Source organism: Paralichthys olivaceus, chromosome 16 (genome assembly GCF_024713975.1).
Source record: "Paralichthys olivaceus isolate ysfri-2021 chromosome 16, ASM2471397v2, whole genome shotgun sequence".
In the NCBI taxonomy this organism is placed as follows: domain Eukaryota; kingdom Metazoa; phylum Chordata; class Actinopteri; order Pleuronectiformes; family Paralichthyidae; genus Paralichthys; species Paralichthys olivaceus.
In genome coordinates, this window is record NC_091108.1 from 12,447,722 (window position 1) to 12,457,396 (window position 9,675).

General features: G+C 41.8%; 1 protein-coding gene across 1 annotated transcript; it reads left to right on the plus strand.

Annotated features, from left to right (window-relative positions):
- Positions 1–283: 283 nt before the first annotated feature.
- On the plus strand, positions 284–7,852 carry chrng (cholinergic receptor, nicotinic, gamma). The gene is made up of 13 exons (XM_020105652.2): positions 284–496; positions 1,710–1,846; positions 1,930–1,974; positions 2,119–2,243; positions 2,696–2,851; positions 3,526–3,623; positions 3,703–3,903; positions 4,791–4,905; positions 4,981–5,095; positions 5,205–5,469; positions 5,555–5,688; positions 5,777–6,798; positions 7,691–7,852. The coding sequence occupies exons 1-12, from the start codon at positions 433–435 to the stop codon at positions 5,975–5,977; spliced, it is 1,656 nt and encodes a 551-aa protein (XP_019961211.2). The 5' UTR covers positions 284–432; the 3' UTR covers positions 5,978–6,798; positions 7,691–7,852.
- Positions 7,853–9,675: the final 1,823 nt, after the last annotated feature.

Below are 9,675 nucleotides of genomic sequence, written 5' to 3' on the forward strand. Positions count from 1 at the left end.
GTTTGTTTTGATGGTGTACCTTAACACTGGAGGGCACTCATGGACTGAGTATAATGTGTGTGTGTGTGTGTGTGTGTGTGTGTGTGTGTGTGTGTGTGTGTGTGTGTGTGTGTGCGTGTGTGTGTGTGTGTGTGTGTGTGTGTGTGTTTGTGTGTGTGCGTGTGTGCATGTGTGCATGTCATGACAGCTGGCTATGCAGTACTGGAAATACACTCTTGGATTTAACCCTAACAATCATCAACTCCCCCACCAACCTCCAATCATTCCTCCAAACCTCAACCCTCCCATCAACGTGGGTCCTAACTTCTGCTGGGAAACACACACACATACACAGGCACACAGGCTCCGTGCCAGTGACTCTATCAAGCAGTGTCACAGTGTGTATCAGATTAGTGATCACAGCTTTGTCTCAGCATAAACATACACACACTGATGGATCCTGGACGTCTGCGCTCTCTGTCGCTCTTCATAAGAGTGTTTATTATTTCTGCCACAGGTAAGAACGCTGGATTATCAACCTGCTGCCATGTTTGATAGAGATCACACTATATATCCAGGGCATGTGCATGAATTAGTGTGAATTCGTGAGGTCAGATATTTAAATTTGTACAGACTCAATGCTAAAGTTATAAGGAGTTGAGTAAATACAGTAATGAGAAAGTTGCACTATTCTGCACAAGGGCCTGATTGTCATAACCTTTGACCCAATAACACAATAATATCAGACATTACTTTTATGGTACTATAGTAATACTGAAGTAAAGTATGAGTAAAGTTATGACACTGAAACAAACTGTTCACCACACAATGATCTGCATTTGTCTCAAATATATATTGTTTCTTAATTGTGCTATGTTTAGTGAAGTATAACTAGAAAATTGGAAACATTTGTTTTGCTTTTTATCACCAATAACCTGTGTTTGTTTGTTTGTTTGTTTGTTTGTTGATGGTTGGTTTGTAACTAAGATTACATAAAAACTACAGGATGCATTATCATGCAACATGGTGGAAGGATGTGCTATGGGTCAGGGAAGAACCTATTCAATTTTGCCATGGATCCGGATATGGGGGGGAATCCATGATTTTTTATACCTTTTTTTAACATTGTCAGATATTGCATTTTTCAACAATTTCACAGTTTGTCAGAAGAATGATTAATGTTTCTTGATGAAAAAAATCAAGCACATTCAGGAAACGTCTATGAGTGTGTGTAATTTGGTGCAGTTTGATTGGAAATAAGGGGACTGTTGGGCCTTTGAGGTTGTATATGTGCTCAATTTAGAGACATTTGAGTGAAATGTGTTTCAGTGTAAAATTCATTGTTGCTTTTTCAGTCTGTTGGTAAATGAGACCAACTGTTTTTCACCCGCTCTCTTCAGCACTGCACTCACTGACCTCTTGTACTTTCATCTCAGTTGTTCGTCAATTAATTATTTAGCAAAAACTACTGGATTGATTTCCATGAAATTTTGTGAATGTGAATGTGTCTAAACGGACATATCAAGGATTTATTTTTCACTCTCTTTAATATGGCAAGATAAGACCTAAGCCAAGGCCCTCTTCTAGATTAAAATTTATTTTCCTACATAATCACCTCATTTAGTTTTTCCAGATCCAGATTTTTATTTGTATCTGCACAAAATGAATATGTGTGAAGTTGAGTTTCACTTGAAATTCCTCACCCCCATGTCTGTGTGGTCTGTCTGCAGCATCTGCCGTCAACCTCGAAGGGGAACTTTTCAAGGACTTGATGAGGGGCTACAACAAGAACGTTCGGCCCATGGAGAAGAGCGGGGAAATCACCCCAGTCTACATCAAGATGACGCTCACCAACCTCATCTCCCTGGTGGGTGAAGTTCACTCTGTGGTGTTTCTGATTGGGCTGCCCAGGCCTTTCTTAACATTGTTTCCTCAACTACCTCTCCTCAGAATGAAAAGGAGGAGGCCCTGACCACCAGCGTCTGGATAGAGATGGTGACCACACACACACACACACACACACACACACACACACACATGCTTCATCTGTTGAATTCTTGTTTCAAGGATGCTGAATTTTATCGTGGCACATTTACAAAACACGGTGAAAAGTCAAACCTGCAGTGTTTTTGTTTGTAGCAATGGTGTGACTACAGGCTCAGATGGGACCAGCCGCCCAGGTCGGCTCTGTACGGAAACATCACCTCTGAGCTACGTATCCCATCCAAGAGCATCTGGCTGCCGGACGTCATCCTGGAGAACAAGTGAGTGTATCAACCTTCTCTTATGAGCATGTTTAAAAGAAGGTTCCGATATCTGTTCAGTCAAGGAACAAAAAATATAAAAAAACTTTTAAAAAGTTTAGTCAGGAGAGACTTGAAAAATGAATCATACACAACAAGAGAAGACGGTAATGTAGAGTAAATGAGAGTATTTTCAGTGCTTGGACGCCTCGTTATGTAATTGCTGTTACACAACATCATATTAAAAACATATTTCAGAGGCAGTTTTTCTTCCCTTGCCTCCAATCCTTAAAAATTGCACGCTTGTGGAATATCAGTGAGGCTGAGAAAGGCAGCTTATTTTTTTGCTGTATTTGCTGGATATACAAATCTGTGCATATAAAATTCTCATCAATAAATTCCCGTGTGTGTGTTTTCGCTCAAACAGCCAACAGTTAATCCAGTTTCTCTCTCCTCTGTCTTCTGGTCTGCAGTGTGGATGGACAGTTTGAGGTTGCTCTCTATTGCAACGCACTTGTGTCTCCGAACGGCTGTGTGTACTGGCTGCCTCCTGCCATCTACCGCAGTGCCTGTGCCATCACCGTCAACTACTTCCCCTTTGACTGGCAGAACTGCACCATGGTCTTCCGGTGAGTCGAGGCACAATCTGATGGGTTTGGACGATTGGCCAGGGAACGGTGCATTTGAAGTACAATTACCAAACCCAAGATTACAAAAACCCTGCAACTCCACATAAATCAACCCAGTTCATGTAAATGTAAGAGTTAAGTAAATAAGAAATTACAATAATAAAATGTATATAAATTATAATATAATATAGCCTTGTAACTTTGTTTTTAATCAATAAATTATTTTGTGAATATTAAGTTTTTTGTAATTGTTTGTATTTTTGTGTTTCTTTGCATAACAGGATAAATACAAAACAATATAGATTATTGTTTCCATTGTATTAATGATATAAAATACAATAGCCTTGTTAATACTTCTTTAACTACTATTCCCATAAACATTATAACAATACTGACAGTGAGGAAACAGCTTTGAAACAGAATATAAAAAAGAGATTTTTTTTTTCTGAAACAAATTAAATATTTGTATAAATTAAAAGCTTTACTTTTAACCCCATTATCTGTACAATCTTAGCCACGACCCTGTTTTATTTGCTTGTCAGGTTCCTTTGTGATAGAATGATCCACACAGCGGGGACAATGCCTCCTTCAGTCACTGTGCTGTATTGTGAAAGTGAATTGATGGTTGTGTGTTTGCTGTGGAGACAGACAACATGTTCTCTCCCTGTGTGCAGCTCTCAGACTTACAGCGCCAATGAGATCGAACTGGTGCTCAAACAGGAGGACAACCACACACTGGAGTGGGTGGACATTGATCCAGAAGCTTTCACAGGTACAAATAAAAAAACCTATATAACACAATTATGGATTTTAAATAAATGATGAAACCAACACTGAATCTCTGTTGGTAGAGAATGGAGAGTGGGTCATCAAACACAGGCCAGCCAAGAAAGTCATCAACACTCAGTACACGAAGGACGAGCGCGAGTACCAGGAGGTGGTCTTCTTCCTCATCATCCAGCGAAAGCCCCTGTTCTACGTCATCAACATCATTGCTCCCTGTGTGCTCTTCTCCTCGCTCTGCCTGCTCGTCTACTACTTACCTGCCAAAGGTCTTTTTCCTCCTTTTGTTTCTTCAAAAGCTGTAAAATCTTGTAAAAGCCAAACCTTAGCATCATCAACCTCAAACAGCCTCATTACGAGATTTTTCAGATCTTGACCAGTGAGCTTATAAAACATGAACCTGAAGTTCTGTCATTACTTTCTCCTTTAAGGAGGTTCTTATTGTTTCATCGTTTGTTTGTTAGCGAGCAGCATTGTGCAAAGATTACAAGGACAGATCGCCACAAAACTTGGTGGAAGGATGCAGTATTGGTCAAGGAAGATCACATTCGATTTTGGTGTGGATCAGGATCAAGGAGCGAATCCTAGATCCAATAATTCAAACAAATGTGGTTTTCAACATTTATGTAGATTTTTTTAGAGAATTGTGCTCAGGGATCTTGATGAAAAAAATTTAGAGGATAGAGGGTATTTATTAATTGTGTACAATTTGATGTATTTTGATTGAATCTAGAGGGGACATGTTGGGCCTTGACGGAGTTATATACACTGTACTGAGTGCCATTACACAGGGAAGAACCCTTTAAATTATGGTGCGGTTAGAGGCAGATCCAGAATTTATTTTTTGTTTTCTTTAAAAGCGCAAGATAAAGCATTTTTGTATTTTCCTAGGTTCTTTAGAGAGTCATTCATGGATATTGATGAGAAGAAAAAATACATGTTATGGGAATTGTATTTATGAATGGGTGAAATATGGTACACAGATCCAATTAAAAATCTGGGTCTAGTGAATTTAAATGTGGTTTCCTTAGGGGACTGTTGGGCCTTGGCAGAGCTATGCGCTCTACTGAGAGCCATTCCACTTCATGAATGTTTTTTTAGCACAAAACCTCACTAGTCTGTCTGAATACTGCTGTGTGTGCTTCGGTTTTTGCAGCTGGCGGTCAGAAGTGCACGATGTCTGTTGCAACTCTTCTGGGCCAGACTGTGTTCCTCTTCCTTATCGCCAAGAAGGTTCCAGAGACTTCTAAAGCGGTGCCTCTTATTGGAAAGTGAGTTTTCGTGCATCACTCTATAGGATTTCAGATCAGAGTCAATATGTGTGATTTATGAACCTTTGGCGACAGGTATCTGATGTTTGTGATGTCAGTGACCACCATGGTGGTGATGAACTGCGTGATCGTCCTCAACGTGTCCCTGAGGACCCCAAACACCCACATAATGACAGACAAAGTCCGAAAGGTGAGCATGAGGCCACACATCCTCTTTGTCCAATAAGCAGCTACACTGTGAGAAGTCCACATGAGTGTGTTTGCCTCTGGATTACCCTTTGACCTGCTGTCACTCTCAGATCCTCCTCAACATCCTGCCTCGAATGCTGAGGATGCAGATGCAGCCCTGGACGCCAAACAATGACAACGCCATGGCAACCGGAAACGGCAAAACTCAGAACACAGGCGTGAACCACGTGATCCTGGTTCCATGCCGACGCCGCAGCTCCATGACCCTCATCAACAAGGCGGAGGAATACGTGATGAAAACAGCTCGGTCCGAACTCATGTTTGCCAGACTCAAAGAAAGAAATGGATTGATGAAGTCAGTGTTAGAGAAGCTACGTAAGTGAATGAGTCTGAGGATGTTTGAGTGGACATGACAGTGTATTTCTCCTTGTAACCACATGACTCTCTGATTTGGACTCAGATGATGGGATGGAGGACGGCACCGCCGAGCAGCTCAGTGCCAGCCTGGCGAAGGCCTCTCCGGAGCTGAAGCAGTGTGTGGCATCCTGCAAACATATCGCGGAGACTACACGGCAGCAAAACAACTTCCAGAACGTGAGCTCTTACATTTACACCTTTATATCTGTCGTCTGCGCAGGTGGAAATATCAGCTTTCAGTCTCTTACCTCTGTCTTAAACACAGGAGAATGAAGAGTGGTTCCTGGTTGCCCGGGTGATTGACAGAGTCTGCTTCATCGTCATGACGCTGGTGTTTTTTATCGGCACTATTGGGATCTTCCTGATGGGCCACTTCAACCAGCCTCCCTCCTCACCTTTCCTCGGCGATCCAAAGAAGTATCTCCCTCCGCTGAACATCTCTGATATGAGTGAGAGTGGAATGTGAGCAGTGAGAAATCAGGAGATTTCATCGCTTTACCCAAAGTGGAAATCTGCCGACATGACTGAGAATGGAGAAGATACAACTCTTGTGTATTTTCTGACTGTCATAGAGGTGAAGCTGCACATAACAAGGGATCCAGGGCAACACTTCAAAATAGTGTGGACGCTCTGTTCAATCCATAATGATGCACACTGGTGTCAGTTGTAAGTTTTTGTTTAAGTTTTTGTACAAAAAAAAAAAGTTGCTTTTCTTGTTGTCAGCACAGTTTTTACTGCTTTTTACCTTTCAGGACACTACATGAGTGTTGATCACACATGTGGACGTTAAATAGAAATGTTCCAAATAGAAGCTTTTATCAATAAAACAACGACTGTAATCACGTGATTACAGCTGTCTGAGAAATTTGTCAGTCCCATGTTTGACACCTTTATGGAGGCACATTTCGAGAGCGCTAACACCCCCACGAAAAAACACAGACCCATTGTGCAGCCCCCCACCCACCTCCAGAAGCAGGATTTCAATTACATGGCTGAGTGATGCCTTTCTAACCCAACAAAAGGCAGATCCGGCTAGTTGGGATGGAAACAGAGTTGGGGGGGGGTGTAAGACTGAGAGCTGTGGGGAACAACAGTAGGAGTGACATCTTCAGACACAAACACACACAAAACAAACATTTCTATGTGAATATTCACACAAAATAAACACACAGAGGTGGTAGAGAGGGTGGCGCTCAACTCCTCCTGGTCCTGAGAACTCGTGAGCGGCGGCCTTGTCTCTTTCCTCTCGCAGTGACATGATCAGAGTCTGGAGGCTGAACACTGATGGTAAGCTAAAGATTTAAATTTCACGTGTGCTGTTTCCTGTCTGTACGCTCCGTTGTGTCACTTAAAATGAGGATATGTGCTGGAGGGAAATGTCGACCTCTTTAATGTGGTGTTGTGGTGGGATATACAACGTTGGAGGATGAGACTAAACTGTGCGACAGGACTGTGAGAGTGTGATTTGAATGTAAAAGAAGCTCAGGTTGGCTGCGATGGTGAAATCAGCAGATTTTTTGTATTGCTGCTGCCAGGGAACCGTCTGTGTCACAGTGTGGTCGAAGAAAAGCTGTTTACTTTTATCTTTATCCTTTATAACTGTGAGATTTATTGATCGAATTACAGATAAAAAGAAGTTTGTATTAAAAGGGTATTTACAAAAAAAGTTATTTATGCATTTAAACTCAAATAATGCATTGAATTATTATTTTTTGGGACCTATCTGTGGTTCTCAACCTATAGATTCCCATATTTCTGTTTTTGTCTTAAGTGACATACTTTCAGAAAACCTTTTCCTCAGATTATTTTGTCAAATTATTGTATAGTCTTTTGTCTTTCGGCAACTAAGAATTATTTAAATGAAACATTGGAAGGAGGAAATCCTCGTTCGACTGCTTGTGACTAATATCACTTTGTTTTTAAGGCCACACATAAAAAAACATCGGGAATCATTTATCTAGTCCGACAAGTCCCAAAAAATAAGCTAAACTGGAGGCTATTCGACACTATGGAAACAATTTAATTACTTTTTCGTTGTCCCAAAATATCTTCCCTTCTTGTATTCTCTAACTCTAAACGAGTGACGTCTCATCTGTCACACTAAATAAAATACAACTCTGACTAACTTGGATTAGGCTGAACACTGAGTTATCCTTTTAAAAAAGCTGTATATTTTCAGTTTCATACCATGTCAGCTGTGACCAGCCAGCCTCTTCCTCTTGGTCGACTGGAACGAGAAAAGCACATCCAGATGATCTTCAGGGCTTTCCAGAACCGCTGCGAGTGCCAGACTCACTCACCTGGACCCCAATCCCACAGAAAGGCCCCTGACTGGGATTCTGAAGAGCAGCTTTCAGTCCGGGCCCCTGAGAGGAAGATAGAGAACGGCTCCACGCAGCCGATTGAGGAAGTGAACAGGCTTGGGATGGAGGAGCGGATCCTCGGCGGCGCGGCAGGTTCAGACTTCATGTCAGTGCTGGAAACCGTCAGTCAGATTCATGTCAGTGCTCAGCCGGAGTTACAAGGTAAGAAAACCCAGGTGTATATGTGTGTGTCTGTGTGTAGAAAAGAACAACTGCAGTGCAGATACTTGTCCACATGAAGTGAACAAAGCCTTCTTGTTGCAGGTCCACAGTGTGTACCCAGGAGGCTCTACAGCATCACCACACAAGGCAGCAGGTCACAGTTATTTGTGGCTGTGGAAGGTGCACGTCCAGCTCTCTGTGTCTTAACTGAGAAAAACTGACCTCGTCTGATGATGTTATTCAGTGTTTTCTCACTCTCTTCTTAATGTCTCCCTCCTGTCAGAGAGCTCATGTGTGTGTCTCCAGTGTTGTGGTCCAGCTCGGGCCTGTACACTGAAGGGCTTCGACTGTCAGGGCTGCCAGGTGTTTTATTTTGAAAGGCCGCTCAGAGCAGACGCCTGCTGCCTCGGCTGCTGCCTGATGGAGATGAGGGTTTACACGCCTCAAAAACATCTTATTGGCACCGTCTGCCAGAGGTACGATCAGCAGAATCTGCTTCCAGTGTTCTTGGTGGAAAACACATTTATTCAAGTACTGTAATTAAAGGTTCAGTGTGTAAAATTTAGTTGAAATGGATCTATTGACAGACATTTAATATAAAATAATCCTAGTGATGTTTTCATTAGTCTGTTTCATCTAAATTCTACGAATTGTTGTTATTTTTTACTTTTGATACTGTGCACTTTGCTGCTAGAGCTTTTTACTTAAAGTCCCAACAGCAGCTTATTAAACCACTAAAAGTCTTCATTGTTCCTCAGAATTACATATTCAAAAGGATGGAACATAATCTCCTCATGACCTTAAAATGACCTAAATGTCATTCTACAACTTCCCTCCTCATTTTGCAACTGTGAGTATGCTAATACTGACCCCGCCCCTGCTCTACGTCTCCCCACCCCAACAGCGCCACCTGCAGTTGAGGAGCCTTTTTCAAGTTACTGAGCTGCACCCATAAATTGACAAGATTGGTTTCTTAGGTTTGTGACATCGCAAACCCTGGCCATCTGAATTAATATTACAATATATAATAACAGGCTTGTATAAACCAATAGTTATAACAAGACTTGATACAGGGTATAGTCATGTACTAGTGATACAGATTAGTTATTTAAAAACATTTTAAGGGAAAGATTTACTTAGATACCCCTTAATGTTATCTAGTTATATAGAAAGTTTTATTTAAAAGGTTTTGAGATGTCTATCTGTCTGTCTGAGATTCCATCCAAACCACAGATCCAAACATGCTGCTAGTGAGTGTATTTTGTTCACACACATTCACACCATTGAAAGAAATATAATTCATCCAGTTTTAAGGGACACGCTGCTTGACGCTGATAAAAAAAAGTTTATGTCATTTTTGTCATTTTGCTGAATCAACTCTTTAACCCCTTCCAAACCTCCTGTATATTGTACCAGCCGTCTTAATACCTCACATTCTCAGACTGAACTTGTAACGTGAGCCTTTTTCCATGTTGCTCTCAGCCTCGGGCCACCCTGAACCACCATGGGTGCCCAGGCCTGTCTGTAAATAGCAGTGGGAGCCTTTACTGTTCCAAACAGCCGGGCGTGTAGTGCAGTCTAAACCAGGGAGAGCTAATGCACAGAACAGCTGTCTGCATGGAGACACAGCAACAGAGCT